We start from the raw sequence: 18,859 nt of genomic DNA on the forward strand, positions 1-18,859 counted from the left end.
TTCTCTAATTTCTTCCCTATCTCTCCGTCTGTCTCACCCTCTCTCTCCTATCCTCATTATCTTCCAGTATAGAGATGCCTAGTCTCTGAGAGTTTGATGCTCATCATCCAATCCTAGCCTCGCTACCAGTTTGCGGGGGGCCCTGGCGCAAGCGCAGCAATGCCAGGAATGAAGAACAGAGATCCACCAACTGATAGGCATGAACTATTTTGAGTTCGAGATTAATGGTTCAGACAGTAATGCAATAGCGTTGACACGACTGACCGCCCATTGTACATCACCAGTCTTACATCCGAAAAGACTTAAGTGAATATAAGCTGGTATCAATCTACCCCCACCAAACGACACCCCCAAAACATCCCCTTCGTGACATCTTCATCAAGAAGTTTTGATAACTATCTTCTTCGAATTGTTTTGCATCGAAAAAAATATGTCCAATACAAATCAAAGATACAAAATGATGAATGATGTTTGATAAAGCTGTAATGAATCCCGCATGATTATCTTCAGGTTAAAATACATAATAACAGTATCCAATAAAAGTTAGAACATCTTCCATGGATGTTGATCAATATGCATAACTTTGTATTCAGCCCCCAATGCAACTTGTTTAAAGGAACATTTCCATTTTGGTTAAAATAAAATGACTTTAGAATGTCACGCATTCTCTATTCCTGTTTGAGTAAAAGAAAACCCTTTTTCCGGTGAAGAGCCGCATTGAAAAGTTAATACTTTATTAAGGAGAGTATTACGAATCTGTTGCATTGTGTAAATTTACTTAAATTCTTCCTTTTCCTTAAGATTAATCGGATGTACAAGGTAATGTATCAGTGAATTAAGTTCTTCTATCGGCATAGGTTAAGTTCTTAAGTGATGTAAAGTGATAATTTTCTAAAATTGGCAAAGGAAATTAATTATATTGACACATTATGAGAGACAGTGTGAATAACAGAAAGTCGAAATAGTTCTGTGACGAAACATAATTGCCCGACGGTGCGAGATTACAATCCTCACCTACCATTCTTATTGATTTCACCCATTGATTCCTACCCCCTTACTATGTTGGCCATTTGAGGGTAAAAATATTGTCAACATAGCGGCTTTATAAATCATTTTAAAGAGATGTTTATGGTGTCATTTCATTCCAATATTGAGTTTAAGCCGGTTTGAATTTTACTGAAAAAATGGCATTGTCTGTTTGTTTGTTCGCTTGCTTTTGAGGTAAATAAACCCCAAAAGTTCAGCCTTACCTGTTCTGTCCAACTCAACTCAGAGTTTTCTGAACTCTGGTTTTACCTGAAACCATTATCTAAGTCCACGCTTTTGTTCCAAGTACCCTAATTTATCCACATGTTCTTTGCTTATCGTGTTTATCCGATACAGAATGATGTTTAATCATGGACTATTCTGATTTTGTTGTTGTTATTCCTAGTCAGTCTTGAAATTCACGAGTGAGAAATACATTTTGTTTTAGAATACAGCCAAATTAGTATAGAAAATGGCGATTACACGTGTCATATGCCCTTAGAAACTATAGACAAAATTATCCTTGGAAACTTATCCTTTTGAAATGTTTTTTAAAGATTAAGTTTTAGAAGTTTATTCCATTCCCATTGTATCACATCTACCGTAGACGAAGGGGCGTGTCGTCATTGGACTCCACATAAGAGGGCGCACTTCAAGTATTAAGAATCTGCCAGATATGATCTCGGGTGATATTTTTCGTCTCCCCTTCTCTACTTGTGTCGTTGCTTCTCCCTTCGAATCTCTCTCCCATTCAAAGAATCGTGTTCGTATCATGTTGTTTTCTTTACGAATAAGACATCATTTCCAAGTATAAACAAAAGGGGTATCGTGCATATTTTGGGAATGTTCCTTCTCATGTTCTTGCCCAAGAGGGTACTTTTCTTAACCTCTTCATCCCAAGCAACGCCATTTTATAAGCACCACCAACTCCTAACCTTCTTCCTCCCCCTTCTTTCATTCCCTTTATCGGTTATACTTCTTCACATTGGTACTTCTCATCAATACTATATTGTATGCCTTGTACCTCCCCTATTCTATGTTACAATAAAAATGTGAGCATTACCGTAAGGGCACTAGTATTCAACCCGGCATAATTCAAAGATTTTGACATATTTCCAAAAATATTTAGAAATATGGAAACTATCTTAATTTCATACCTTTGTTATTTCCAGGGTAATCTGTTGTCGGTATTTTCTTTATCAATCTGTCAACTGTATGCGCGTAGGATCGAATTATGCGCCGATGGCCTTTTGCACTGAATTGCACTAGGATTCAACCTAGTGAGGATAGATAGCAAATCTCAAAAGGTTTATATTGGTGAATTAGATCTAGATCTATGTAAGTCTCTGGCTTTGATTTATTCCCTGTTTGGTCTCATCTCAAATGGTCTAGTCCATAGTCGGATGGGACAAGGGCAGATTGAGAGACAGGGCCATCTTTCATTGCTAGGTTGAATACTAGTGCAGACGGGTTGAATACTAGTGCAAAAAACCGTCGCTGTATAATTCGATCGCCCGCGCACACAGTCGACTTGGTTGAAGAAAAAATAACGGAAAAAGAATCCAGCATTTGCTCTTAAAATAAGACGGGTCTGAAATTCAGGTAAATTCTATGTTTCTATATATTTGAAAAAAATCTCCAAACGGGTTGAATACTAGTGCCCTTACGGTACTTAAGTTGTAACTAACAAGAAATCTTCCTCCTCCGTTTTCTTTTTCCTCTTCTCTCCATCCTCATTATCCCTCTCTTGTTATCTCTCCCTTATTATTCTTAATCATTTTCCTTCCTCTTCTCCTCCCCCTTCTCTCATTCTTTCTTTCAGCCAATTCCTACTCATCATCATACTTTCACCCCCCCCCCTCAAATAAATAGCATAAAACCACATCGGTACAGAAACAGCAGGACAATACTATTATTATGTTGTTTTAGTTACATATTTATCCAAGAACTATGACAAAATACAAGAATTTATCATACAAAGTCCACCAATTACTCACAAAACCAAGAAATAGCCAGTGATTAGGCTACATTTAAGTTCTTTCAATCTATTGATTTGAATCTAAGTATTTAAATATGGTAACCATACCAGTACACATGTTTTTCTTTACATATGTATAAATAAGTGTCAGTTTATTTTTATATATTGTGAAAATAGAGTGTGCATATTTGCAAAAAAATTACATTTCTCATTATGAACGATTAGTAGTATTCCACTATAATCCAAGCACAAAGTACATACCAGTAAATAACATCCTATTTATCACTTCCGACTCGTACATGAATATGAACCAAGTTCAACATTCTATGTGCATAAATTATCTGCTGGTATTCAGTACCAGCATGCACAATATGAGGGTGATGATCGAGGGATATGATTGGTCTGTTCGGACGTCAAAATGCATAATGCTTCAATATCTAAACACAATCATCATCCCTTCCATCCCATTGAAACATAAAATTCAGAAGTACAACAGAGGGGGCAGTGAGCCTCATTTACAAGCATCACAATTTCAACCTCTCATTGGTGTATCATGTGTTTACATAAATGGGCTATACATAAATTTATTATTAGAGGATATGTATATATCATACAAAGTATACTGCTACTTAATTAACAAGCTTTCAATATCTACTTGCTTATGATCTTGTACCAGAAAAATTGGTATTTACTGCTTTAGCATGTGTGACTTTTCAAAACTAATAGTTTGTTAAAAAAAAATTTATTGTATCATGCTAATACCTTGGTCACGTTTGTTCTACGGCGGCAGTACGGCGAGTCGAAAAAAAAAGGTTTATTTTTTGTTCCAGCTACATAAAGGTGGTTTGAACAGAAATGAATAAAACAACTGTTTTCGACTCGCCGCCGAGGTATAACCAACCTACCCTCATTTTTTTCATATTGCATACATCAACCAAAAATAGCAAGAAATCTCAAATAAATTATCTTTTCATATTTCATAATAAATAAAATAAAAATATGTTTGACAGACTATTTCTATAATGTAACTCACAAGTTCATTTTCTATACTGTATCTCCAAAGTTTAATGAGCCTTTTTCCAAATGAAATAAAAGATAGTGATATTTACACAAGGGATAACACAAAAAGAAAATAAAGCAGTGCTAAAAGGTTTTGCATAACAAAGTACAAAATGAAAACAACACACACTGAAAATACTTGCACAGCTCCAACAAAATGCAAACAAAAACCAAATTCTATTTTCTTGCATCGAACAAATGTCATTTAAACAAACAATAAATAAGGTAATACAATGAACACAATACCACAAGGTCTCGAGAACAAAAAGTACTGTGAAAATCTGTGATTGCCGTTTCATCTACATGTATGAAGGTGAAATCAACATTCAAATCATCACCTGAGGAGGGAGTTATCAATAACTTGTGTAGGTATTTCTCCTCTTCTTCACAAAACCTGTACATACATTTACACTAGTACTTTGCACATAAATAAATAAATAAATTTGAAACTGAACTAAGTTTAAATTTGGATTTCAAAATATGTACTTTTTTGAAACATTTAGACTATGAAACAAAACAGCTGGACAGGATGGTCAAGTACAATAATTGGGATGGAGGCTGCCACGTGAATATGTATGTTATAAGATTACTGAAATAAAAAATGGATACATTGATGAGAATAAGCAGTACTCTGTGTAGATTCATTAGTGGAATAGATTGGTAGTTGAGTGGCATCATTAGGTATAACAGCATCAGGGCAAGCACAGAAATCATCCCTAAACCTCATAAACATCTTGACAGAGTAATGTCCCCTTCTGACTTTTGAAGGTGGTTTCTTTGGTCATTCATTATATTAAATATTTAATTTGTTTCTTTTCTTACCTCATCTTTTTGCACCCCTCCCTCCAATTAGTGGTGCACACAGCAATTCCCCCCCCCCCCTTTGATACACCACTAGAATCATGAAAGACATCTAAAAAACATGAAATGAAAGAATTTCTGAATAAAATGAATTAATTTAATGCACATTCCCATCGAATAATGTCAGCCAAAAATAACTTAGAACTTTAGGACTTGATCAAATAAAAATCATAAATAAATCAGCAACTTACAAGTACAAAAGATATTGAAGAAAAACGGATCCGGAATGGTATGGAAAGATCATTCTGGTTTTCATTATAAATAATTTACCAACATGACATTTTGTGCATAAGATATAAATAAACAGTTTTATACAGGTAAATTGATCGTGAATACAAAATACACCAATAGACACCATAAACACTAAAAACAATGAGTATAAAGTATGTCATCGTAAATACAGTACGTAATAGTAGATTTGACTTTATATCAGAGTACAGAATAATCATCTAATAGGGCATGTAATATTGAGTTCTTCCTACACATACATGTACTCTCAAAGAACAGATGTAATATAGTTAACTTAACATGTGTGTTAATGATACCCACGATATCAATACTCCAACATTGACTTCATGCCATACTTTATATAAACACAGCTTTAACTTGAAGGTTTACTCCCTAAATATAAGCCAGATACTAAACACAATCGCTTGTGACTTACATGTAATTACCTAGATAACTCAGAGTTTGGATCCTCTCTAAGGGACCTGGTAATGAAGATAACAGTCATAACCAAGCTCAGTGAGAATATTTTGCCTATTTGTATCAACTCTCATGTCAAGATCATTGATTTCTAATTTTTGTACATTTCACAACACATATGTTTTGTTTTTTCTTCCATGAAAAAGTAGTTTATTTGTCCTTAAAGAAAATAGGATATAATGCCCCCATTAGAGCCTATTCATTGTAGATGAATTAGTAGAAAGGTGTATATTTCGATGATGATTTAAATTCCAGTGACAAAGTACACAAATGAACATAAGCAAATGGTGGTATATTACTGGGCAACACAACACTTGACATTTACTTGAAGACTAGTACGACTAGTACACTAGATTGAAAAATGGTCCATTTTCACGAAACCACTGGTAACTGTACACCAATGAATAATTATAAACACCTTATTATTAAAAGCAGTAGAAAAGAAGTAAATAACCATAGCTAGAACTGAATGCATACTGTACACAGATCGAGGGAATCTGCTCTAATACAGTTAATGCTCAATAAAACCATTTTTCTCTACATATTTATTTCATTTGATTAAAAAAACACATAAATCAGTATTCTATTTCTAAACACATGGACAGAATTTTTTTTCTCTTACTCTTGACAATTTAAAAGTTGAAAAGATCAAAGCAGTGCAACCTCAACTATGCACATAACATTTGCAATGTGATAATAGATCTGTTGACATACATGTAAGTAGTTACATTTGTACATGTAGTTGTCAAACTGGCAGTCATCTACTGTGCTTTTGGATAGAAGTTAGAAGCGTAAATATTGAATTCATCCAATACAACAAAAACAGATTTAATAACATAAGAACATCAATTCCTTCAACAATCCACATTACATGATGGTTGTTTTAGGTTAAATACATGAATACCTGAATGTATTATGTTCAAAACAAATTAACAAAATGATAGTTAATAGTACTCAAATCAAAAGGTGTTTTGTTACCTGTACTGCATCAAGAAATAATAAAATCAATTTGCAGTAAGGTACATTTGGTAGTACTATAAAACTTTAAGAGCAACCTCCTGGGTAAATTTCTGATCTCAAATTTCTGTACCCATTGGGACTGCTCTTAATACGTCAAGATTGGTTTTATGGGTGTGCATTCCCAGCAACGTACATGGTATTGCAAAAGCAACACCTTTGTCACTACACAAGAAATATTGGACTATTTTCACTTTTCAAATACCTCTTTGCCATCTTGACCCCAGGATACTCCAGGATGGCAAAGACAATGATATCATATTAGTACACAGTACAGAAAGGGGCACTTGAAGCCCTCTACTCTGCTACTCCGCATTCTGCTATCAAAGGTACATTCCATTGATAAGGTAGTCCGCATCGTGTGCACTGGTCTTGAGACGTCCGTAACGCAGCCTTTGATTCATGTAGCGCAGACGACATCCAACCATCATGAGAAGACAGACGGTGATGACCAGGCCGATGACCAGGGGTAAGATAGCGCTACTGGCTGGGGGCATCCCGCTTCCTCCATGGGACTCTGGAACCATCTGAGTAGGATGATGGGGTGAAAATCATATGGAAATAAGATTAAGAGGTAATTATTCATGTTCTCTTTCCTACTGCTTTCACCTATATGTACGTATCACTACAAGAGTGGCAATCAAATGCAACTCAGAATATTGAATGCATGGCCAAAATGCAAGCATTTAATTGTGTGTAAATCAAATTGAAATTGCATCTTTGTTTATTTTGTTTAATTGCAATGAGCCCAAGATCACAAATAGTCAAGTGTGACTAAAATTGATTGAATGTGCAGTCTATAATACAGCACTACAACATGTCAAATCATGCATAGAGGACAGCTTTGAAGTTACATGTAACTCTTCTTACCCTTTGTGGACCCCCCCCCCCCACCCCAAGCACAGAGTATCCATGTCCATGACTCATCAAAAAGTAAAGTTAGCATCTTCCATTTTATAATACATGAATCAATTATGATAATTTAGAAAGTTTAAATGTGACCCAAAGGAGTGCTATGCATCAATATACTCACCAACTAACTACCCTACCATGATGTTTTAAATAAAATGATTTGATATGATTTCAGGAGGAATGAACAAATTCTCATTGGACAAAATTATATCTAAATTCCAGAGTTGCTAAAAATTATCTGTCCTTCACAAACACTGGATTGGACAAGAGCAACAAAAAATTGTGTAACATACCTCAGGTACATTGGGACTGTCCTGTTGTGTTAGCACATTAGTTTCATTCGCCTTCCCATCATCCTGAGCTTTCCCATCAGTCACTGCTTCATTGGGCGGAGCCACCACTGTCACAACTTCTACAGATTGTGGTGCATTCTCATCAATAGGAACCGGGGCTGTGTGAAGAAAATAATCAACACATTATTAGAATTGATTAAAACTATAAATGTAACATGTATGCTATGCAGAAAAGCCTAAGGCCCATATTCTGAAGTCAGGTTTAACTTAAACTCAGGTTTAAAGTTGTGGTTTAAGTACATGTACATGTATGGATAGCCAATTGCTACATAAATCACTAACAGTAGAGATACCATATTTCAGCTCATTTTGGCTCTCAAATCATTCATAATTGTCTAGGAAGTATAAATAGATGATTGTCTTCATCATCATTGAATTAGGAAAGAGCATAGTAAACATAAGAAACATACAACTTAATAAAAATTTTGACCCTTTTGGCTTCCCATAAGTTTAGCAGAGTTACTGTAGACCATGGTCTAAGTTAAACCTGACTTCAGAATACAGGCCTAAGGCATTAACTTACTGTTCTTTTAAAATTCAGGGAGAAAAATCACATTTTATTGCATTTGAATAGAAGTTTTGTAAGAAGCAGACATAAATTTTCCTAGAGCTCGGCTACCAACTGACAAATAGTTTTATCAAAAATTATTTTTTTTACCGTACAATGTAGTTCAGAATAAAGTTCAATGAGGCTTACATGTACATGTAGTATGAAAATCCATTTAGCATGAACTACAAGTCAGTTTCAAAGCTACTAAATGTAAAATGTTGAGCTTAAAAATAAATGTGCTCACTGACATGTAGATGCACACTCTATCTCTACATGTATAAACTCTATGAAACTACACAATGTCTTTCATGATACATCATTTCCCAAAGCAAATTGTTAATTCATAGCTCTGGCTTAGCCTGTAATTCATCAGCTACATTTTCTCTCCAAAAACAATATCAAAATAAAAAGTCAAAACATTCCCTGCAAAACAAAAGAGAAGAAACTGAAAGAAATAAATCAAAGAGAAATGAAACTATAGACATTTTTTAAACAATAATTACTACATGTAGTTAATGTAAGAAAGAAACTAGTGGGAAAAGGCAAAATAAGAAGTGAAGGTGCCAACTAAAGTGTATGAATAATCATAATATGGTAAAATAAAACAAACATAGCATAAAAAGGGATACGTGAAGCTACACTGAACATAAAAATTACACAAAAAACAAATAAAGCAAAAAATATGTACAGTGTGGTTAATTACACCCTCACACAACTGAACCACTGTCTGATCTCTGATACTAATCAGTGTCTGGAGACTATAGTACAAATACTCAGGAGTGCTAATGAATGAAAGAAAAGCAAACATAATAATCATAATGCAACTAATGAAAAATCTCGGTTAATTTAAGGATGTGGTGAGTAAACAATGAAAGATCCATTACCTTGGGTTACAACAGCTAGATGGATAGAGGAAAGGGTTGTGGTGGTGGAAGTGGGGTTAGATTTAGGGGGTGCCAGAGCATTGTCATCAGCAGCTATACCATTAAGCTTGTGCCCTTTGAGACGGTTTCTACTCTTTGAGGAGGACATCTCATACTGGCGATCCCTGTCGATGTTCTTCAACGAAAGATCATTCTCGGGAATGACACTGCTGGAGTAGTCGTAAGGCCAGGTATTCCACAGGCCTACCAAGGGACAAGTGGAATTGGTCGATGACCACAATAGAAGAGTGACAGTGGTGTGACAAAAGACAAAGAAAAGATGGGTATACCGTGATTATTATTCGTGCAAGTGACAAAGGATGTGCGTGATATTCATACATCGGCAATTACTGGGAAATTACAGAAAGTTATAAGACATTCATTGTATTATTGGAACATGACATTAAATATAATAATAATCATGAACATACACGTAACCATCACTTATAAAGATCCTGCAATTGAAAGTACATATATTCACATACAATTCTGAACACTGATCAATTGTCTCTCCACTGGGTTCCATGACATTTGCTCTGGCGACTATTGCTCCAATGGAAAATATGCATGTTAAGCCATACATAAAATCTCACCTCCAAACTAAAACCCTATAATTTTACAATTATTCTGAACTAAAAACTCTTATTACAATCTTAAAGGTCCTATGACACCAATTCCATCTTATTCGAGATACATAGCCTATCTATTATTACGTAGTTTTACTTGAATAATACGAATTTGCCATCGGTTCCTGTGTATGACGAACCGGTGTTGAGTTATTCCATTGAAATGAACTTCAACGGGAATGCCCACTAAAATTTTTGAAAGAGTCGATCCATCGACCTGTCAATCATTGTGACGTCATCAAAGGAAGGCTTTCCCCGCTGTGCAGCCGGACCCCTAGTTATTGTACATGTTCCTCGTGTAGTTGCTGTTTCGACCGAGCTCATTCTTAACGGATTGTTTTAGATTTTTATGAGGTTTTTATCATGGCTGCAGCATCGTCATCAGCTGAGTCTGATTCTTCAGACTTTGAAGATTCAGGTTCTGAATATTATTCCAGCAATTCAATTCATTTATTTTGAATCCACACGTGCAACCACAATAGGCACTTCATGCTCCAAAAGTCAGCAACACTCAGCAGCTTCCTTCCCTGATGTGATAATTGTCACGTGATATGCAAAACCAAATCGGGCTGAATTTGTGTGGGCGGGGCGAATTTGGCTCAATTTTCAATATAAAACTGCCTTTGAACCTGATGTGGGATGTTTTTCAAGTAAAATTTTGATGGAATCGTAATTAGTAACCACTAAGCTAAAGAATAGGACCTTTAACTCTCACCCTAGTTCATGTATGCCCTCTTGAGATATCAAGACTGGAGCAAATGTCACAGGAGCAAATGATGTTTCACCCTCAACTGAAATCGTATTACATGCAAATTTTTAGTTATAAAAGTAACATAAGTTGTCATTGTACATGTCTATGAGACAACATACAAAAAAAGACGTGTTGTCTTACTACATGTAAAATATTAGAAAATACATGTAGAACTTGACATGTATTGTACCTCTGAGTCCTGGCATCCTACATGTGTGTACAAACTTCCTTTATTTGTCTTTGTCAACAGAGCTTAGGTTAGAAAAAGTAGTGTGAAGTTCTACAACTACTTCACAATCTGCTAGAAAGTATTCTAGTACTACATTTACATACATGCATATTTAAAGGTGAATTGAATGCATGAATAACAGAAAGCAAGCACCAACACATCATACAGAAATAACTTATTTTTTACATATACAAACAAATATGGGTAATCGGGTATGACCACTCTTGGTTTATATCAATTCATTTTCAATGAGAATACTGCTAAGCAATAACCATGGAGTCCACTTGCCCCGGGACCCCGACACGTCTTCGAATACAGTACGTGTTCGGGCTGCCGCAGTAAGGAGGCCACCAACTTGCACAAAGACTTGATATGAAAAGAAAGCATCTACATGTACATACTACATGTATGTAGCTAAAATATGTTGAAAACTACATGTGCATGTAGAGCAATTCCTGTTTTTATCTTAAAAGTGGCCACCCTAAGAATTAAGAATATTGTAATAATACACAGAAACTTAATTGCTCCTTCTGTGTATTGTAGCAACAGCAGCTACTTACAATGTAGTACATTAACAGGAGCATGATTACATTGAGGGACTGAGTCACTAAGATGATCATGCAAGTAAGAATCACCATTAATGAGCAATCTGAACCACTTTCAAGTAATGACAAATAGCCATACAATAACTGATACCTACAGAAATCAATGCAATACCTACAATGTATATGTACTTTGTCCCAAAATACATATGGTTCTGAAATTTAGTGTCTGTAATGTAGAATTCTAAATGGTATTCTGCTTGTAAATATTCTAATATCATTACGACCCTGAAATTTGAATATGCGATTTAAATATACCAGTGTGCAAATCTGAGAAAAGTTTGTTGTAAAAAATAGCAGAAAAATATTGGTGAAGGTTTGAGGAAAATCCATTAAAGATTAAAAAAGTTATCAGAGTTTTAAGTTTTGGATTTTTGACGTCATAGACGAGCAGTTACCCCATGTTATGTAATAAAAAATGCATGAAATTCAATGTTTTAATTGTTCGTGATAACTTATTTTTATTCACTTTTTTAGGAACAGGTGTGAAACTATTGGTCTACATGTATATACATATACAAAAGGTTCATTAAAAACCCTTTCGAATTTTCTGAGGAAATGACATTCCATTGTTTACCATACGATATGTAGGATAGCTGCTCGCATATGACATCACAAATCAAATTATTTGATTAGTCATTAGAATTATTATAATTCTAATGACTTTCTAAATATTCTTTGATTGATTTTTCTCAAACTTTTGCCAATATATTTTTTTCTGCTATATTTACACAGAACTTTTTGTCAGGGTGAACTTCCCCTTTAACATTTTATAAGATCTCACATTTCGGGTTCGGTGACTGAATGATAATTGATTGGTGGATCATACATGTATACACTCACGAAAAATGTGGCATCATAATTCATCAATTGAACCCAACCTAGTCAGTTTTTGGAATCATTGAGTTTGGATGGAAATTAAGCTGGAATTTTAAGCCCAGATATTGCTCTTAGCAGTCATTGGAGTGGTATAACATTATGGCTTAAATTAATGAATACCCCACCTTGGAGTAATGATGAATCCCTTAAAATAAATATAAATTTCAATAATTTTTCTTTAACTTTTGGTCTATTTTCTTTTTAAAGCTGGACATCACACCCCTGGATAATTTAGCCAGCATATATTGACTTAAATACGTATGTTTATATGATTTACATACAGTAATCCTAATTTTTAATCATTTTCTTGATATAAACACAATTGTTGATATCAAGAAACAGGATAAGTAATAAACTGGCTTACCATACATACATCAGCATACGTTGGCTAAATTGTCCATGGTGGGACAGGAAAAATAAGAAGATACACATTTAAACGATTCACAGAACAATCATATACTAACTTTATTATTTTGAGCACATGGGATAGATACAAAAATGCCTGCTGAGATAAAGTAAAGTAAGACTGGTTACAGTGACAAGGGGAGGTGCATAATGCATGCAGAATTGCGGATGGTACTGGTGACAACGATCACTGACGAGTAACACGAATGCACAAAATGCACTATCCATACATACATGTAGTATTGCAAGCAAGGAGTACTCACTGTTGTACCGAGGCCTTGTCTGCACATCATCAACCGGTCTCTGGTTTTTTCTATGATCTGAAGTCATGTCTGATACTTTGTGGTATCTGTTGTTGCTGTACACATCTGTGTTTGTTCCATACCGGCTTCGGTCATCATATTGGGTCTCAGGTACTCTGTGGGGGTTGTTCTTTGACTGGTAGTTAGAAGCAACCTGTGAGTGTCTACCACCATACGAGTCCTGCCTACTCCTGTCAAACTGCCATTTGCTATTCTGTGTTTGCTGGGACCTGTAACGATCTTGGGTTTGTCCATAAGGCTGATAGTAATAGCTGTAGTAGTCACTATTGTAGCCATATCCTGCTCCCAGATGTGGTTCAGAATTTGAGATGCCTTGCCTTACAGGTGGCTGGGTTGGTGGACGAGGTTTGAGAGGATTGTTTGAGAATCCTCGGTTTTTGTTACCATCTCGAAGAGGAGGTCTATCCTGTCTGTCAGCGTCTCCATCTCCATGGGCATCATTTCTGGTTGATTGGACATCAGCTGGATGCTTCATACCCACATCATGATCACTAATTATCTTCCTATCAATCGGATCATAGTCCAGCCCTCTCTGCTCAGAGGCATCCCTGTCTTCGACATCTGACAGATGCTTGTCATCTAAATATCTGCCACCTTTTCCCTCATCATCTCTCTGCTGATCTGTTTCATCACCTTTGCCACTGACGTCATATTTTGTGTTACTTTCATCCTCATCCAGTCTGTATTCTCCTGTACTCTTGTCATACAAGAACTTTGCAGCATCCTCTTTGTAATCCGGCAACTTTGCCCGCTGAGGACCTTGATAGTTCTCATCGTCGTCTCTCAAATCCCCTGTCTGGTATTCTTCTCTCTCAAGATTTCTTTGGTGTGTATCCACAGGGCTCTTTTGTTGGTTTTCTGGCCTGGGTTTAAGATTTTCTTTTTCATCCACCCTTTCTCTTTCTACCTCTTCATCTTGTTCTTCATCAAGGATGCCCCCAAACCTAGTCTTTCCTCCATCTGGCTGGATTTCAAAGCATGTGGTACCATGGCACTCCAGCTCGGGAAACTGGTCTTGATTCTCATCCTCATCAGGTTCTTGGTTATCTAATACTTCTGGCAATCTTCCCCTGCTTTCATCCTGCACTCTGAGCTTCATGTCAGAAAGTTCCTTCTCTCGATTATTCTGGTTTGGATCTTGCATGCTACTCGTACTCTTGTCAACATTCTCTAATGGTGATTGGTCATTCAGCTGGTCAGCCAAAGTCTGATCAGCTTCTCCTTTGATAGATGGCCCAGGCTCAGCATCAGCAAAATATTTATTGGGTATGTTAGGTGGATTAGTAGGAGGGATAAGATGAGACTGGGGTAGTTTCTGGTCTGTGAGGTTATGAATGAAAAAATGAGTTAATGAAAAATTGCATGTGACAACATGTTTAGTGTGTAATAATACAATGTAAATGCTGCTGCATGAAAAGGGGAAAAATATAAGTCTTTGTGTTAGTCCTACTACATGAAATTCATTAACCAGTTCATTTGTCACCTAATAATTTGATTTAGGATGGAGGCAGACATAGTTAAAAAAAAAAGTTAATTGTATGAGTTGCATGATCAAAATACATTACACATGTCTACATTTTCTGTTGTCCCAAACTGTTAAACATAACATACATGTATTGTAAAACTGCTGCAAATTTTTACCTTCTGTAAACGTGTCTTGATCAGCATTGGTCTTTTCTGCTGGAGGTGGTTCTTGTGGATTACAGCCATATTCATCAGTACCATCATCACAATCCAGCACAGAATTACAGATGTACAGTTCATTAATACACTGACCAGAATCACACTCAAAATAACCTTCTGGGCAGTTTGAAACTGGTTCTGTTAAATTGCATAAATAAATTGACACGTACATGTATGTTAATTACAAGGTAATCTTGCAAAACCCATCATGATTCACATTGCAGGCAATAAACTTCGTCACCTGCAGAACACCTGTTTATATTTTAATTTATTTATTTTTGCTGTAACTCCTGCCAAGTGCTATAATGGGTTCCCAGTGAATCAGGATTTATGATGTGATACTATAATTAAAATGGACACATTTGTGTCTGGAGTTACATGTACTCGATCCCAATGAAAATGGAGTGTAAGAAACACTGCATGGGATATTGAAGAGCAGTGATTGAGTGTTCTTCACTCAAATTGCAAATTATTTTTGACATCATCCAAAGGAAAGTACAAGAAAAAAAATCAATTTGGGAAGAGTTTTTAAAATTCTTATTCAATAATTCAACACAGCAAAATGACTTAGATTTTGCTTGATGGAAATTGAGAAAAAAATAGCGATATGAAATCTAACTTATACTAAAAAGGTAAGTGAAATATTAAACAAATACATTTATCAATCTACATTTACACCTATAAATAAAGTAACATTTATAGATATAGGCCTACTGGCCTAGTACTGATAAATAACAGCATTGAAATAAGGCCTTTATTAATTGGGGCGATTGTGTTGAGAGATCTATCATAAAATAGAAAAATAAATTAAGAACAGGACCATTATTAACAACATGTAAAATAAGTTAAAATAAACAGAATATTTAGAGAAAGGAATGTTAAAATAAGTGCATAAAACTAAAGGGGGGAATATTGGAAAATACAAAGTCATGAAATTACCCTTACCAATTGGTGGAAACTGTTTAGGTGGTGGTGTTGGCTTTGTTGTTGTTTCTATTTGTTGAACAGGTATTGCTGTTGTAATTGGATCTGGTGCATATCCTTGGAATCCTCCCAATGCTTTCTTCATACTACTAATATATCCCAGATGATACGTGAACAAGCATCGATTATCCCCATACTTTCCTTCCGGTCTGCATACAAAAAGAAAGCAGTTTGTTTCCTCGCTCCTGTATGCTTCCCCAACAAAAATGGTTGTGTCACAATTTTCTTTCAAACAGCACTGCTCCAAACACACATCGAATGTTCTCACCGATAAGGCAGCGACAAAGTTTGCACCATTTTGTTTGGAGTCTTTTGTTCTTATAATATAATTTTGGCTGATTTCATAGTCAGCTTCCCTTGTGCAACTTGATGGAGGGGCATCAAGGAGACCATAGTCTGCGTATCTTGGGCTGCCTTTCTTCCCAACATGACCATTGTCATATGCATCCACGGGCAAGTAACCCGTCACCCGATTGACACACACGCTCACAACAACAACAGCAAACGCGACATAAAATGACAGCTGCATTGTCATGATGGGAGACGATTTCATACAAAAATGTACATAGTTTCATTAGCTTAGATATTATCTTAACTATTTCACACGATAACTCACGATAAAGAAGCTACATTTCTGCTAAATGTCTGTCATTTTCTAGGTCGACAACATCTGTCGGACTCTGTCTTTGAATACGTTATACACGAACGTAAACCTAGCTATACCTAAGATGTAGCAAGCCACTCGTCTATCGTAGTACTAGTAGCCGTACACGTCAGTGTACGGCACTGAACAATGCAGTTTAGGATCACATTCTTCATCATATTTCCAGAACAAAAACAATGTAAGCTAAACGTGATTAAAAGTAACGAGATGCTGCGAAGAGTGTACTTTCAGGAAGATAAATTAACTAGTTATACCTCCCTATTTACAGGGACCTTGGACAGAAAGTTCCAAATGAAATGAATTGATTTGTTTTCAGGATGTTTGATCTTTACTTACGTTACAGTAGCACGGTCGTACCGGCGTGTGAGCTATCTTGGAAATCGCTTTTGTTTCTAAACCAATCATGTACCTCATGTCCCACGGACCCGGACCATGGAATGGGGGGGGGGGGGGTCACAAGCCTATTATACAGCCCCCTACCCCCCCCCAAAAAAAAAAAAGTAATGAATTTCTCGTTAAAAATTATGATTGTTATAAGAAAGTGATCAAAATGAAATGCAACAAGAAATTGAAACAGTAACAAGAATACTGCTTAGAGAAACTTCCGAATTGTAAAGAGAGTGGTGATTAATAATTGGTGAAGGGGTGAAGGGTTATGAATGTTATGAATATTGGAAAAAGAGACCAGTATGTGTACGGAAATTTCAAATTGGCAGACTCAACTGCTATTAAAGGCAGCTATCTCTTTTGACGTGGTCTACACAGCTAATATCACGGTCCCCAATCCCCCAAATTTCAGCAATATATAATGGAAAGACAAAACAAAGTTGTCTCGGATGATTATCAAGACACCACTTGCTTTTCTAGTACTAGGCCTACCTGCAAATAATTTCGAAACATAAATGACAGGCCGTCTGGATATTGTGCAACGAATAATAATCACGATATCAATAAGTCCCTATTTATTTTCTTCCATTTTCATAAAATATCAATTTTCGACAAAGGCACTGATGCATACAAAATCATCATAAAAGAGTGTCAAGATTTGTTTGTTATCAGAAAAAGGGTGTAATTCCCTAGTAGCAAAAAGCTTGTGGCGGGATATTGCTGTAACACAAATACAATACCAATACGTGAACTTAGGATGAAATGAAAAAAAACATAAAAGCAAATCCTGTTAAAATAGACAAAACTTTCAACAGGAAGATGATGGTAAAGAATTTCAAGAAAACGTCATAGAGCATCATTAATCAGTTTTGATTTTTCACCTTATAAATGACCTTTCAAATTGCGGGTATGCTGGACCTCGCGACCCCCCCCCCCACGTCGGGCTTGCTGCCTAGTTGCCCCCTCAAAAATGATAGGCGGCATTTCGGGGTGGTGGTGGGTTTTCGATTTAAGAATTACACAGGAGCCTATCGAAAGAGTGTTTTCTCGTCCCCTAGAGATGGACAATAATAATAATAATAATAATCACGAATCGCCGCCTTTTTGCTTCCAGCACAAGTTCCACCCCTCCCCCTAGCTCAGTATGTGCCCGGGCGCGTGTCTGGGGGGCCGGGGGGCCTTAGGTGCCCGCATTTCCCGTACGGATCCCCCCAAAAAGGGGATCTTATTATTTAGAAGAATAATTTTCCTTTGTGTGTTCGATCTTTACTTTCTCCCCCCCCCTCCCCCTTCAAGACGCGGCTTGATGTCCGACCTATAAGAGGAGCCGACTTGATGTTCGGAGCCTTCATATTTGACGTACGGAAGGACGGGAAGGTGCGCCAATTCGACCTTTGGGGCGCAAATTTGATGCATGACTGGCGGCGCCAAATTCATGTTTCACAGCATGCGCATGATGGGGGGGGGGGCGCCAAACTCATGTTTGCTCGCTTAGTAAGATGCCCATCCTGTTCATGATTACCAAAAGTGCGTAGAAAGTCCAAATTTTAGGCCAGAATATAAAAAAAAATCATCTGTTCAAGCTCGCATCAATATCGTTTAGTAAGGTGACGGTCCTGTTCATGGTTTTCCCAGGTTTTCCTGACTCGGCTTCGGAATGTACAATTTGTTATCATGACCTCTGGTAAGCCCATGCACCTGACCCAAATAAATCTGGCACCTCCTAAAGAATACTTAAATCTGCAAAATGGATCGATGCCCCTGCCTGTGGGCGTTTCATCAACATTTTCATCTGACAAGCAGTTCAAGTATTTTTATCCGACAACTTCCATTGACCCCCCCCCCCTCCCCTTCCGGAACCGCCACCGCTGATCCCAGGGGAGCGTTTCATCAATATTTTCATCCGACAAGATGTCAGATCTGACATCTTTCCATGATTTTG

General features: G+C 36.6%; 1 protein-coding gene across 2 annotated transcripts; it reads right to left on the reverse strand.

The window, feature by feature from the left end:
• Positions 1-4,905: 4,905 nt before the first annotated feature.
• Positions 4,906-16,571, reverse strand: LOC121418905. Of its 2 annotated transcripts, XM_041613098.1 has the most exons (6): positions 15,828-16,571; positions 14,841-15,020; positions 13,140-14,519; positions 9,346-9,588; positions 7,852-8,009; positions 4,906-7,173 (listed from the first exon to the last, which is right to left on the reverse strand). In XM_041613098.1, the coding sequence occupies exons 1-6, from the start codon at positions 16,417-16,419 to the stop codon at positions 6,970-6,972; spliced, it is 2,757 nt and encodes a 918-aa protein (XP_041469032.1). In that variant the 5' UTR covers positions 16,420-16,571; the 3' UTR covers positions 4,906-6,969. The 2 variants fall into 2 exon arrangements, with proteins under 2 accessions (XP_041469032.1, XP_041469033.1); XM_041613099.1 differs by lacking the exon at positions 9,346-9,588 and having other exon boundaries at positions 15,828-16,570.
• Positions 16,572-18,859: the final 2,288 nt, after the last annotated feature.

The sequence above is a fragment of the Lytechinus variegatus genome, chromosome 7 (assembly GCF_018143015.1).
Source record: "Lytechinus variegatus isolate NC3 chromosome 7, Lvar_3.0, whole genome shotgun sequence".
Classification (NCBI taxonomy): Eukaryota; Metazoa; Echinodermata; class Echinoidea; order Temnopleuroida; family Toxopneustidae; genus Lytechinus; species Lytechinus variegatus.

Excerpts from the sequence above, each read along its gene's own strand:
- LOC121418905 (XM_041613098.1), bottom strand. The coding sequence starts at position 16,419 with ATGAAATCGTCTCCCATCATGACAATGCAGCTGTCATTTTATGTCGCG. Across the intron at positions 9,589-13,139 it reads GACAAGGCCTCGGTACAACA|GCCTGTGGAATACCTGGCCT; the intron begins GTGAGTACTCCT and ends GTCCCTTGGTAG. Across the intron at positions 7,174-7,851 it reads ACAGTCCCAATGTACCTGAG|ATGGTTCCAGAGTCCCATGG; the intron begins GTATGTTACACA and ends CATCCTACTCAG.